At 35.1% G+C, this 14,553-nt stretch overlaps 1 protein-coding gene across 1 annotated transcript in view; it reads right to left on the bottom strand.

Annotated features, from left to right (window-relative positions):
• Positions 1-2,647: 2,647 nt before the first annotated feature.
• KIF20B (kinesin family member 20B) overlaps positions 2,648-14,553 on the bottom strand; it is a 36,307-nt gene continuing 24,401 nt past the window's right edge. The window contains exons 25-34 of the mRNA XM_084525944.1: positions 14,275-14,411; positions 13,034-13,189; positions 11,913-12,089; positions 10,830-10,991; positions 9,755-9,865; positions 8,501-8,704; positions 7,286-7,363; positions 6,306-6,453; positions 4,845-4,999; positions 2,648-2,904 (exon numbers count right to left, since the gene is read on the bottom strand). Coding sequence (XP_084382070.1) covers positions 2,827-2,904; positions 4,845-4,999; positions 6,306-6,453; positions 7,286-7,363; positions 8,501-8,704; positions 9,755-9,865; positions 10,830-10,991; positions 11,913-12,089; positions 13,034-13,189; positions 14,275-14,411 — 1,406 coding nt within the window. The 3' untranslated portion in view covers positions 2,648-2,826. The remainder of the gene's footprint in view (positions 2,905-4,844; positions 5,000-6,305; positions 6,454-7,285; positions 7,364-8,500; positions 8,705-9,754; positions 9,866-10,829; positions 10,992-11,912; positions 12,090-13,033; positions 13,190-14,274; positions 14,412-14,553) is intronic.

Below are 14,553 nucleotides of genomic sequence, written 5' to 3'. Positions count from 1 at the left end.
ACCTTTTAAAGTGATTTTTCAAAGGAGCTGTATGCTGACAGGTGATTTAAAGCAGCTCTAGCTTGCTGCTATTCAAATAAGAATGGTATTTCACTACCTTCAATTTTAAAACCAGATTGAGAGACAATAGCATGCCTGTACAAAGCACTTAGCAGAACCCTGGTGTTAGATCAGAAATTGAAATGTTTCATGCTACATAAGTTTCCTTCTTCGTATGGGAAACAACAAAAAGTGAGGCTAAGTTTGTTACTGAAGTTATAGTCATCTAAGTTCATTTTTTCCTGGGAAAAGGAAACTTCATTTTAAGTATCAGAATTTCTCAATATATGAAAACAATCAATACCAAGCTACATTGTCTTATTTCAGATAGTTCCAGCAACTAGGTCTCCTCAAATTTGTAAAGAACAAGGGAAGTTACTGTTGCTACCCCAAGAGACTTTCCTTTGTGAGATTTTAGTTCTCTTAGGATATCAGTATTGATATCCTAAACTGCTTGACCCAGTTTTGTAGTTAGGTCTTATTCTCCTCTTCAGCCAGTGATGCACAAGTGGTACATACATCAGAGAACACCATTGGGTTATGCCTTCCTGCAGATGGAAAGTTCACGAGACAACAAGGAAGACTTAAATATCAGGCATCTTCTCTTTACTCCAAGCCAAACAATGAAGTTGATAAGAAAGTTTAGAATAAATGAGGAGGTAAATACTGTAGGTAGGTAAAAGCTGAGCATGAATATATCAGCAAAAGTCAGAAGACAAAGGAAGATGATGTTCTAAAACACGTTTGTGCTTGGTCCCCCAGAAAAGGAGCTGAAAGGAGGACAACATCAAGCTAACTGGAAGCCTGGCCAAGAAAAGGCATTTCCTGTTACTTCCAAAGAATTTAAAGCGAACATATTATATCATCGAACAAGTGCTTTCCTAGTGTTTTGTTTTTAACATCACATTTTGACAGTCACATTCTTCCTACTCAGGAGGGAACTTTTATTCCTGACATGGACAATGGAGTACACAAAGCATGATTCATTTTCTAGGCTAACATATAGGCTCAACCTTCAAGAGCTGTAGAAAGTAAGCACAAAAATCACAATCCCTTGACCAAAGCAAAGGGAATGTGTTAACTCTGCAAATATTAGAAATTTTTAATTATGAAGTATGATAACCACACCTACAATTATGAATTTAATTCAGTGCAGTTTTTACAATTACAGAGGCTATCCTAGCAACAAAATACCCTGGAATAAGTGAAATAGACAAATACCAAAATTGTGTGCATAAGTACAGGTACTGCAATGTACAGTACTCGGCGATTATATTAAAAACATCTATTCAAATGGCTTTCTGAAAGAACAGCTTTCTTTCTGGAAAAAATATGGCTTCCAGATAGCTCAGCAACACTGTTGAGCTTCTAATACTAAGTATGAGAATTTAGAAAAGTTGACAATGCAGATGGTGAAATACAGTAGAATTCCTGTAGGTCATAGTAGCTTGACTTAGTTAATAGAATCTGTATTCTAGTTAGATGCACAAATGACTAAATTGCAATTAACACAGCAATTAATTGAAATAAAGTTGTCACTTGCTTTTTTTTTTTTTTTAAACCTACAAAAGCTAAAAGCATTAAGGATTTGAAACTATGAAACTTCAAATTTGGTAGGGAGAAGAACAAACATTACCAATCAGCAATTTCAGAGATGTCAAGTGGCTGAAGGTATTTCTATTACTTCCCCATACATTTCAGTCAATAAGGAAATCATACATCCAAAAATCAAGTGATGTAGAATCCTTTCAATCCTGCATTTTACCTTGCTTTTTTTTTTTTTTTTCGTAAAACAAGAGCTATAAGCTTCTGCTGATTTAATGATAAGCAATCAAACTGTCATTCAAAGCAACATGATAGAATATGAATCTTGCTAGAGGCAAGCACAAGGTTACACACAATGGAAGGAACAATCCAGCTAAACAAGGACATGCTGATGGGTTCTAAAATTAACTGAGATTATTCAGGAAAAACAAGATAGGGGTCAAGATGAACAGCTGACTGAAAACATCTGCTAAACATGGAACAATGCAGATGAAATATTGAGGAAGACAAAGAATAAATGTGGCAAGTACAGCCCCATTGTGTAAGAGCATTTCATGACTTCACCTTGTATATTTACTATGGTTCCAGCTATGACACTTGTCTAAAAATCAGTAGCATCTACCTCAGGTAAGTCTTCACTGCTATACTCGTCTATAGTCCTGAAAGAATTTAGTCCAGATACCTGGACCAGACAGCAGAAAATGGAAGAGCTGGAGAAGTACAGTGATTTGATTATGAACTGAAATCTTAGTACAAAAAGCACCTGTTCTAGATGAGGATTGGATGGTTAGAATAAGCTTTCAGATGTCTACACCAAACTGTGTCACTTGAAATACCAGATTACATTTATGGATATTAATACTCCTTCATCCTTCAGGGATTATAAAGAATTTAAGGATGCACAAGTCATGATGTGTACTCTTCCTCCTAACCTCGCCACCCCAAATTTAGGGTAAGTATACAAGCCACCTGAAAACAAGAATTTAAGCCGTTCTTCACAGGCATAGTTATCACTGAACAACGGGTAACTAAGGAACAGTTCCTATAAAAAAACAATACAAGCTTTCTTGAGCTTATTTCAATTTTAATTAAGTCAAAGTTTGAAACCATCAGGAATATTCTACATATCAATATACAAGCTTAGTAGCATGACAAAGTATCTATCACCTCCTATATACAATCAGCTAAAATAATACAATAAAGCATGCCTTGACTAGGAAATACAAACATGCTTCTGCAAGATTATTTAGCTGGTTTTGATCGGAGACGTCGCTTGATGATTAGATGATCGCTTTCCTTCTCATTTTGTTCTATAAAAATCTGAAAAAGACATTTCAAGAGTTACTCATCTTTTCTTTATAGAAGGCTGACATACACTTCTAGACTCATGTAATCAACTACATGTTTTTCTCCCCATAATAAGCAAATTTCATTCTGAAAACATCTTCTCTTTTAACCAGATGTTTATAGGACAGAGACCATTTTATAGCTGCTTGATTAGAAGCAATAAAAATGCTATGACCATACAAAATTCCTTTTATCTTAAAAAATGTCCAAAGAAAATCTAAAGGCAAATTTAATTTCTTAACTCTAATACTCATTTTGTGAAATGAGGTGTTCAAAATACATTTATAGCTTAAACTTCTGTGGCTTTCTCACTTTCCTAGTGTCCTGGTTTCAGTTAGAACAGAATTAATTTTCTTCCTAGTAGCTGGTGGAATGCTGTGTTTTGGCTTAGGATGAGAAGAGTGCTGATAACCCCCCGATGCCCCGATGTTTTAATTGTTGCAGAGCAGTGCTTATACCAAGCCAAGGACATCTCAGCCTTTCGCTCTGTCCTGCCAACAGGCAGGCTGGGGGTGCAGTAAGAGCTGGGAGGGGACAGACCCAGGACAGGTGACCCAAACTAGCCAAAGGGGTATTCCATACCATCTGACATCATGCTAAACAACATATAGGGGTGGCTAGCTGGGGGGAGGGGGCCGGACTGCTTGGGGTTAGGCTGAGCATCAGTCAGCGGGTGGTGAGCAATTGCATTGTGCATCACTTGTTTGTACATATTATTATTTTCCTATTATCACCATTGTATTATTATTATTATTATTGTTATTATTTTGTTATTATTATTTTCCTGTCTTATTAAACTGTCTTTATCTCAACTCACGGGCTTCACTTTCCATTTCTCTCCCCCGTCCCAGAGAGGGAGGGGGGAGGGTGAGCGAACGGCTGCGTGGTGTTTAGCTGCCAGCCGGGTTAAACCACGACACCCAGAATTCCATCTTTCATTTTTCCTTTCAATTTCATGTTTCTCAGTTTCTTTTGTCTCTGTAGTTCTGTCCCATTTTCTTAATCTTCTAACAAACAACATTTTGGTTTCTGCCTCCTTCATTCATACAATTTGAATGAAGAAAATTCAATGAGATAATGCAGCATGGACAAATGCTCACCATCATGAATAGAAGAAAGGCTTAAACAGATTTAAAAGACGTAGTTCTAATAGAGCAGGAGTACTACCAGCACCATAGCTACTGAGAGCCATGAAATCGCATTTCAGGAACAGTACATCAAGCCTTAGCACTTAAGACCCTTCATAAACTGGCTTAGACAGGAGAACACAGCTCAAGCATACCCAGCAGGCTGTCTAAAGTGTACTTTGGAAAAGCACAGATGTATACACATTTTAAAGTAACCTAAAGATAAGCTAGACATAAATGGAATTTGAAGTTACCTTAAGCACTCACTTCCACTGCCAAGTTAATCGTACATGCAGAATTTTCTTTAGTGCTTTGATCATGCTGTTCCAAATTAATGGATCCCTAAATTGCCTGTATTTCTATTCTTTCTTTATGCTATAGTTAACTAGCATAGCATAAGTAGTATAGTATAACAAGTTATGTTATGCCAGTTAATTGCTGGAAGAAACACATACATTATGACTCAACTACTGTAGCAGAATAATTCACATTCCCCGTTACCAGAACTAAGCTACTTATGGCTCCAAATAGAAAGAGATCTCCAAGATTGTTTATATCACCTATCAAGTCACAATCAAACAAAGAGAGGTGATAATAGAAAATAAAGTAAAACAGTAGGAAAAAATTACCAAAAAGAATGGCTAGGTATAATCAAGAAACACTCAGTACTATCACACCCCTTATGCAAATTTACCAGACTTTCAAGTTTGTTCTGTTCCCCTTATAGCTTATTTTAAGCAAAGATTATAGAAATATATTACATTAGAGTAACCTGTAAGTACTTACTGAAGAAGCAGAGATATCTAGAGGGTAGGAAATGTCAGTTGAATACAGCTTTCTCTTAGCTCTTTTGGGCTTGATCTCATTTTCTTTGAGACTTTCTGGTTCTGAAGACTTCGGAGAGCTCTTTGGAGAGCTTATTGTTGCCATCAGCTTCTTTGCTAGAAGAATTTTTTTTAAGTCATAAGTCAGTATCTTACTGGTTTAGTGAGCCTCAAAAAGTTAATGAATACAAAAAAAAAGTAGTTCAAAATAAACAGAATAAAGCTGAAACATTCAAATATTTTATTTCACCACCACGGTTTCTACAGATGAAACAGCTTTTTGGATGCAAGAGTTTAAAGTATATATTCAAAAGGGATATTAAAATAAATTCGGGTTCAAATGTCACTAAAAGTTAAACTTCAGCAGGAGTTGGACAGCAGGCTTAAGTTTATACACTTACATAGTTTCAAACTAGTACTAAATCTCTAAAGAGATGAGTACTTGCATATTATGAGCTAGAAGAAAACAAGAAAACTCCAGAAATACTAAGTTATGCAAATAGGGAAAGAAAATACCAGATGTGGTAATGAAGGTTAAAAACTGAAACTCATTTACTTGAATTAAGTAATTCCAGGTTGAAATTTTGAATAGTCTGAATTTGGTTTCTATTGATATGCTGTCTCCATAGAATAGATATAAACCTGGAAAGTTTTGAACAATCCCACTATCATCAACTAGATTATTTTAAAACACAGAAATAACATCTATTTTGTAGCAACTTTTCAAATTGGTGTAGAGATCTTCAGTTTTCACTATCTACACTGAATGTTTGAACCAGCCAGATAAGAGTGTCTTTTGGGACTTAAAACTGATCATGTTTTATGCATTCTGCTAATCTTTTTAAGCCATAGAACCTCAGATTGTACATTCCTGTAGGAAAGAACAGAAAAGGTTCTTCAATGAAGATGCCTAGCAGTTAATCTTCCCAAAACTATATTTAAATATAAGGAAGATCATCAATAAAATATGGCAATTAATGTATTCTGTATTATCATATAGCTTTCACATTCTGTAGAACTAATCTTCTCACAAATACATGCATCAAAAGTCATTATTACACATTACACAGAAAACATGGACAGGTAAAGATGGAAAAAAAAAAGGTTTACTTATGGAAATACAAAGGATTTTGAATTTGGATTTAGTTCACCTCCTAATTCTTAGTGGCCTCTAATCCCACCAAGATTACCTTTTACATTTAACCAAAACTTTAGAACTGTGTGGTCCTTGCAATCAAGATAGCCTTTTCCACTCTGCAGAATTCAACATAGCAGTCCCTAGTTCAGTTTCCATTATTTAATAAACTACTTAACATGGCAGACATGTCCTTTAATAACACGCACATTAACAGACCACAGTAGAAACACGCCATTACACAATGCCCAGAAAACACAGAGTAAGTTTTATTTATTCTGTACAAACCTTTAGAATGAATAATAGTAGGAGAACTCTGAAAAAAGCCTCCAAGTTTTTGTAGTGTTCCATCCTTTTTTCTAGCTGACCTTTTGTTTGATGTAGATTCTTGCTTTCTTAGAGAATATTCTTTTCTAGACGTCTGTGTAGTAGACACCTGAGCAGAAATACAAGACCAATGTTTAAGCTGAAGTCTGACTTATTTTCAAATTTAAATCCATTTTATTTCAATGTTATTTTTAAGCTGACATTTTGAGCTTTGCTACTGACACCACTTTAGTCTATATTGCTCGCTGTGGGAGTATCTCATTCTATATCCAGAAAAAGTTGTCAATGTTTCAAGTATTTCCGGGCACGAGTGAAATACCTGAAAACAGTTTCTTTAAACATCAATTCCAGGTTGTAGAGCATTTCTTTACACAAACCATTCTAATTATAAATAAAATATAAGGAAACTGATAGGAAAAAAAAAAAATACAGTACCCACCCTCTGAACTTGCCCAGGACAGTACTGCAGCCTGAAGACATTTTTGTAATTGTTGTGCATTTAAGTGATGTGCATTTAAGTGACATGCATTTAAATGAACTTTAGTTCTCCTTCAAGAGCATCACCTACAACAGCACTTATTGATACACTCAAACTTGACTTTCCTCAACATCCTTTCCTCCAGATCATTATACAATACAGCCAGTACACACTTGGCAAACAGACTTACTCTCTCCTTCGTTAGCGTATAGGATTTAAGAGGAACAAAGTGTTTAAGAAACCTTATCTATATACTTGAGTGAGATAAGATATTGCTGAGTAATAATGTTCACTCCTTTCACATCTCCAGAAAGTTACAGAAATGCATTACAGAAAATGCCAAACCATCAAAAATTAAAAATAAATAAATAATAAAAAACTTCAGAAACACTAAAATACTTCAAAAGAAGAAGAAATACCTCAAAAATAGGAAAAAAAAAAAAAAACAAAACAAAAAACAAACCGTTTTCTTGTTGCTTGTAGAAGGTGAGCTAAAAGCCATAGATTTTTCATTTTTCTTGTTTTCACTTTTCACAAAATCCTAGGAAAATAAATACGTAAATTTTGGCTAGGATTCTTCCAGAAATAATTTGTCATATAAACAACCACTGCTTAAACTTAAACGCTATGGCTAACAGTATGGAGGTATTTGCTAATGTGGATATTTGGATATTTTGCTAATATGGATAATTGGATAGTGGTAACTATTCAAATGCTAAATAAACTTAAAAGGAACTAGAAATACCTGTAGGCAAACCATTCTGCCATTTGAAATTCTCTTCTCTCCATTATTTCGTACACATCCAGTATTGAGGTATTTAACAAGCAAACATGTAAGTTGAATTTATACTTAGATTTATTGAGTTGCTTTCAGGTTTATGGTGACAATGATAAAAACAGATTGTTACTAAGAGATTAACAATAGAATTAAGGCATCTCTCTACATAAACCTTTCTTTGAAGATCCATGTGAAGCAAAACTGCACATCGACAATTCTATTAAAGAATATAATGCCAGTGAAAAGTATGCTGGTAACGTGCAGGGAACAACATATACCATCCTGAACTGCAGTGGAGTCTCAGGCTCACATATAAACATCACAGCACATTAAGAAGGCTGCAGCATATAACCTAGCCCAACTTAATTCATTTCAGTTCATTCAAGTCCACAGAAAACAGCAAAGTTCAGGTGCTGGTGCAGTTCTGTGCAGCCCCTCATATGATGGAAAAAAAAAAAGGGAGGTGGCCTTGGAGTTCTGGACTGTGTTGATTAAGCTTAATTTGAAATTATGTATTAGGAGAGAACTGATAACAACAGTTGCCAAAGCCAAAACTATCAATTCCGTAGAATTGGTCTGCAATCCCACAAATGAGAGCTGGAGACACAGCAAATGGTGCTGGCAGGGAGAGCACAGTGTAAAAGGCAAAGAGGAAATGCAAGGCAGGGACATGGGACCAGAGTCTGGATATATTGAAGTCTATGGCCTTATTCAACACAGACTGGAGATCCACCACTCATGTCTATTTAAACTTCTTTCACTCCCTTGCCCCTCCCTGATATAGAGGTATTTGTAGACCTCGGTAATCTCCTTGAGAATCAGATAATAAATTTCTAATAAAGTATCACAGTAATACATTTAAAAACTACACAATACTTTGTTAATTGGTCTAGGTCATACCTCATCCATTTCATCACTCTTCCTTTTCCTTCTTGTTTTGAGCATTTTAACTGTCACAGGTAAGGCACTGCCCTGATGCTTTACTTCCATCTTATTTGGTTGCAGAGGTGTGAACTGGATTTCCATCTCTGGTTTTGGGAACCGACTAGTTCTTCCGTTTTCTGTGGACACTTCAGAAGAGTCAAGGACAGTTTCTGAATGCTCCTGCAATATATGGAAATTTTTAGGAAACAAATTAAGTAATTATGAGATAAAAATATAATGCAATCCCCCTGGAAAAGGATACGTGAAGTAAGCATTCAATCAGTTTTTCAGATACTAGTTTACAGAGTTTTTATGACAGAAGAACTCTACTCCAATTATAACCGAGTTTAACCCTTATTTTCTAGGGGATCTTTATTTTTTTCCAGTTATAGATTGGAATAAAAACTTAAGTTTTCCATGCTGAATTCAGCTTGATACTTTCCAGGTCATTTTCCTCAAGGGCACAAACAACTGGGTTGTTCATGCAGCTATCAGCAGCAGAATTGACATGATTGTCCATCTCAATTCTGCTGCTTAGGAACTAGGCAGGTACAAGAGGTTTAGGCAGATACAAGAGCTTTAGACAGAAAAATTGAATTTCTCTGTAGCTTATCTTCAGAGAGTTTGCCCTTCTCCTTCAACACTATGGAAGTTAATTGTGTAAATAACAAGGTCCAGCTGGCAAGCTACAAGCCAAATTCAATCTGCAGGAGTCTTATCACTTTTTTCCCTGGAGTAAGCCCAGGCATTCAGACAGCAATGTTGTCAACAAGCTGAAGATTTTCTCTTGTACCACCTCACAGACAAACAGCAAGAACCACACATCTTGCATTTCCAAGAATGAGTTGGTTAATAATAACGTAACATTTTTCTTTATATAACTGCTACTTTATGAAAGTTAGCAATCAAAGATTTGCATAGGGTTGGTTAGCATCCTCAGCTAACATGGCTTCAGAAGTATTTTTCCAGGTGGCTTACCTAATCAGCTACTTTATAATGAAAGTTTTCAATTTTCAAAAGCACAGATAAAATTCACCACTAAGTTACGTTTCTTCAGCTTTTGGAGCTACCAAAAGCTCTCAAATCAGACAATCTGATCATGTCAAAAGATACTTGCAGAATAACTTTAGAATTGTTCAGACATCACACTCTTTCCTACCCATTTTTATATTTATCAAATCCATACACTATACAACTATAAAACTTTCCAGTTTAAAGTTCCATACCAACCTCAGTTTCACTTAATGAAGAAGCACTGTTGGAATCATTCTCCTTAACTTCATGTCTTATTGGAACAGTGTCTCCAGTGATTGGATTAATCTCACTTTGTTTCTTCATAAACTGTAAATATTTAGAATGAATAGAAGTTATCCTATAGAATAAACTTTAAAAAAAAAAAAAAAAAGAAAACAGAGTTTTCTAAAGTTATAAAATCTCAAGCACAGACACCTCATGAACACCTAGACTAAAAGACAGCACAAGTCTGAGAAGCAAGTAACATCATGATGTGATTGTAAGATGTGAGCTGCTGGGTCTCAGCAACAGTCCATCTTTTTCAATACTCTGTCTCTGAAAGTGGCAAAGGGAGATTCTATCTAGGGGTGTGTGATTCTGGTCACCTTGTCATCTATTCCCTTCCTGCTCTCACAGCACTCTCAATGACTGTCAACACCAGTTGGCTTTTCTCCTCATTCATAAGTAGTGAGTGTCCATGCATAACCCTTCACAGAAGCAGGAATAGTAAAACCAGTTAAGTCAATTCAAACAAACAGAATGGGACTGATGTGAGCACTGCTGTTGGGAACAACTATTTTACAGGAAAGTAAATGAAAGAACAAAACAGAAGCTACTTCTGAAGCTGTATTGCTAGCCTTTTCCTCATGCCACATAAACAAGAAAACTGCATATGTATATCTTCCAATAGTAATAATAGCACCAGCCACAAACTTGTTCAATCACGCTGGTCATGCTGTTTGCTTGGACACGTGGGGATAATCAAAAGAGAAGTCTAGCAGCACTTGTTTTTTCTTTCAAGCCAGACAAATGTGGTAGAGCTTGCAAATTTCATTATCTGGATACTAGAATTATATCAGCAAGATTAGTGGAGAATGCATGATAACCTACACAATCTTTTGGGAACATGGGAACTTTTTTAAAAAATACACTTAACAGTTCATTTTGGAAGTTCCTGAAATTATAACTTTTGGGATATTACCAGTATCTCACAAATATATACTGAGAAAGGAACAGAACAATCATTAATATTTTCTCTAATATAACAAACATTAGTATGTACTAATCATACCTCTTTGTTTACAGACAAATCCACTGTATCTTGACTTTCTTCATGTAAAGGTACTTCTGGTGAAAATTGAAGGCTTTCATGGTTAATGCATTTTTTCAATTCCTTTATGAAGTCCTCTTTATCAGCCAACTGTTTTCTTAGTTCTATCACAGTTTCATTATCCTAACAAACATAATAAAAATTGCCAAATTACAGGATTGGCAAAAAGAATTAACATATACATGAGCAGCGCTGCAATTACTCAATAGCATTAATTTTAGCCTGTTCTAGCCTGTAATTCTATCAAGCGAAAGCTACAATAGTTTAAATTATTTGTGTGGCCACTATTGGAAGTAAATAAGTCACAAAGCCTGGAAAGATGTAATACAATTTTTATTTTGCTCTACTTATGTGCTTCAGTCATCTTCCCTAAGGTCTAAGAAGTTTGGCTTTCTATTTTTTCCGTTAAGTCCTTGCTGCTGTGAAAGAGCCAGCAGTTGGGATCATTTTGTTTTAAGCATGTTCACCTGGAAAGACTGAGTTCAAATATCCAGAGAAGGGATAACTAAATCAGTCTTCTGTTTAGCTTTTGAAGTCCTATGCTTCTAATCAGATTTTCTATCCTGGTTAAAAGCTGGACACAGAAATTAAAAAAAACTTGAGAAATCATTCCTTCTCTGCCTCCATTGTTTTCTTTCAACTTTCCTCACTTCTCTCATCTCATGCCACTCTACATGTTAGATCAGAAAAGCACCTGAAGAAAGAAAGAGAAAACTATTTCCTATCAAGTGTTAAGCCTAGCCTGGGGCAAAGTCCTACAAGCTACAGGAAAAGTCATTTTAAAATAATTTTTAGTCCAACCTTGCAAACAAAGAATCAAATTGATTTGTGCATTTATTTGAACTATTAAATATTTTGAAATTTTAGCCACTAACACAAATTCAGTTTCAAAAGAACATAAAGCCAGCCTTATTTTAAGCTGGCTGCAAATGTTAATATGACCATGTTTCAGAACAAAAATGCAGCTGAAATGGTAAGAGAAGTGTTTTGCAGAATTTATTGGAAGCAATTGACATGGTAAGAAAAAAAAAAAAACAAACTAACCTTTCCTGAATCCTTTAGGACAGACTGTTTCAGTTCTGCTATTTCTTTATCTTTTTGTGTGGTCTTAGAAGCCAAAGTCTTGAGCTGTACTTCCAAAGCTTCTACTAATTTATCTCTCTCTTCACGCCACTTATTAAGATTGCTGTCCTTTTCCACCAGCTCTGCAGTAAGTCTTTCCTAAATGGAGAAAAGATTAAAAACAAACACTACTACTACACGCTATCCAAACTGTTCTGAGAGTTTGGCTTCATATAGTTAGTGCTATTTTATGGCCTTAGAAAACTTGAGAGCGGTTTTACATCTTAAAAAGGACATGCAGAACTACAAATATACTGTATACAAATACACAAAAGCAAACCATGCTTCAATTTTCAGTCTATATTACTCTCCTTGTGAAGAAAGATTTTTTCCCAAAGAACTTCAACCTCTGTTTGTTAAAGTGATTATTAACAAGCATCAGGAAAAGTAACAGAGTGATAGTAATACTAAGCTCCTAATGTTTTTTCTGTGCTGGTTGCAGGTCCACAAAGTCAATGCTAACTACTTCTAGATAATAAATATAGTTCTGTAGACTGTACAGATTCATACAGTTTCATGTGCTTAAGAAGTTGCAGACATGACAACAGGCTTGTGAGCACGCAAAGTAGTTATATTTTCATAAAATATCAGTCACTGTTTTGAAAGCTATATGGGAGCAAAACAACTGGCATTTTGACCAAGTGTTTTTACTTTTTATCTGGAGAGAAGCTTTTTTCTCGCCAACTTCTGATTATTCTTTCTTCATCCTTCGAAGGCCTTATAGGATTCTATTTTTATAGAAGATTTATAGAAGACCCAAGAAACAAATTGTTATTTGAAATGTTTCCTTAGCTTCATTAAACAGTAATTCATTTTCAGTTGTAGATCCCGTACTTTTTTTTTTATTATTATTTATTCTTTGACCCTCCTTCCCTTTTCCATATTGAGAACATCTCATCTGGGCTTTGTGTCACGTAAGAAAGTGAGTGGACTTTGACAAATGTCACCTACTCTCAAATGCTGATACTGCTAGTACTTGACATGAAATTTGTTCTGTACTACAGACTTACACTAAAGCACTCTGCCAAGACCTCATCACTTACAATTTCTGCTTGCTGCTTTATATGACGCTCTCTGTCCTCAGAAAATTTTTTCATTTCTCTGTTGCGATGGCTCTCAGCTTCTTTTACTTGATCTATGAGTCCTTTTTTTTCTTCCATCCACTTTTTTCTATCAGTTTGATATTTTGCCTCATTTTCCTATTTATAAAAAAGATTTGAAATGAAGTCATAAGAAATCAAGCAAAACCAAAGTCTTAAAAGCCAGATTACCATTAAACAGACTTGTTTCAAAAAGATAAATACTAACAGTTTTACTCCAGCATATTCTCAAATGCTGGCATTAGATATTCATCACTTCTTTTCTATTGGAAAAGACATTATCAATTTTCAGCATTTCTTATTCAGAAAGAAGCGACTTCATAGAACATTTCTTTAAAAATGCTCCAAGTAAATCATGAGCACTATAAAAGTTACACCAAAAGTAGTACTAAGGAGACCCTTCTAACTTACAAGCATCTAATATTTTATGCCACCTTACAGGAAACATTAGCAAACTTGCTTCTAATTTAAGACTGAAAAGCGAAGAATGCAGTACAATTTAAATGGTAGGAGTAGATGAGTACCTAAGAATGGCCAATCCACAGCAACCTTGCCTTTTTTTTTTTTTTAAATCACAATCAAAATCACAATCAAATCTCTTATCCTTCTCTTATGTAAGGAAGACAGCACCTGAGAAACTGCTTGGAAAAAAGTCTACGTAATCTAAATAGCTTATTTAGTTAACTAAATCTATTGACAGGAAACAGGTTTGACAAAACTATCATCTGAAGTTTATGATTTGCTTCGAGTACGTATTTCCTTCTTGCATATGATGTACAAATCGACTAAGTACTTGGTTTATATTGTGTAGATCTAGTATAAAATGGAGCAATGAGCGTTCAACTTTCCCTTCTGTTTGAAGGATAGCATTTGTTTTATGTATTAGAAACAAATAATTTTTCAGGAGGAAAGAAAAAAGTGCAGAACCATTGCACTAATAGAATAAATGCAATCTGTTGTATAATCACTTCGGAAATTCCAGTGAGAGTCTATTTCTTTGTATCAATGAAGGAAGTCAGACTGGTTAAGACAAACGTTCAGGGGAAGGCAGCAACAGAAGCACTGTCCATTGTAGCATAATGTAGGGAAAGTTGTACTCCTTATCATATGATTATGAAAAAAAAACTAGTCTCCTAGAAGGTACAGCTTTAAAATTAAGTATGAATTAAGTCACCCTATTTTACCTTCAGTTCTTTCTGCAGCTTTATTAATTCCTCATTTCCATTTATGTTTGTGTCATCATTTCCGATCATCTTTGGCTGCCATTCAGTATTGCTCTGGTTATTCAACTGCATATATTTCTGCTTCCACATTTCCAATTCTGGTTGGTACAGAAAATGAGGTTACATGGTGTGTAGTTTCAAATATGTATTTGACCACATTAACATTTACCTGCTAAAGTCACTTGGCTTTATCAGCTACTAACACAAAGGAATAACAGAAGCCTACAACTATTAGAAATT

This window comes from Aythya ferina (assembly GCF_964211825.1).
Source record: "Aythya ferina genome assembly, chromosome: 7".
NCBI lineage: Eukaryota > Metazoa > Chordata > Aves > Anseriformes > Anatidae > Aythya > Aythya ferina.
This window is presented reverse-complemented; position numbering and strand designations above follow the sequence as displayed.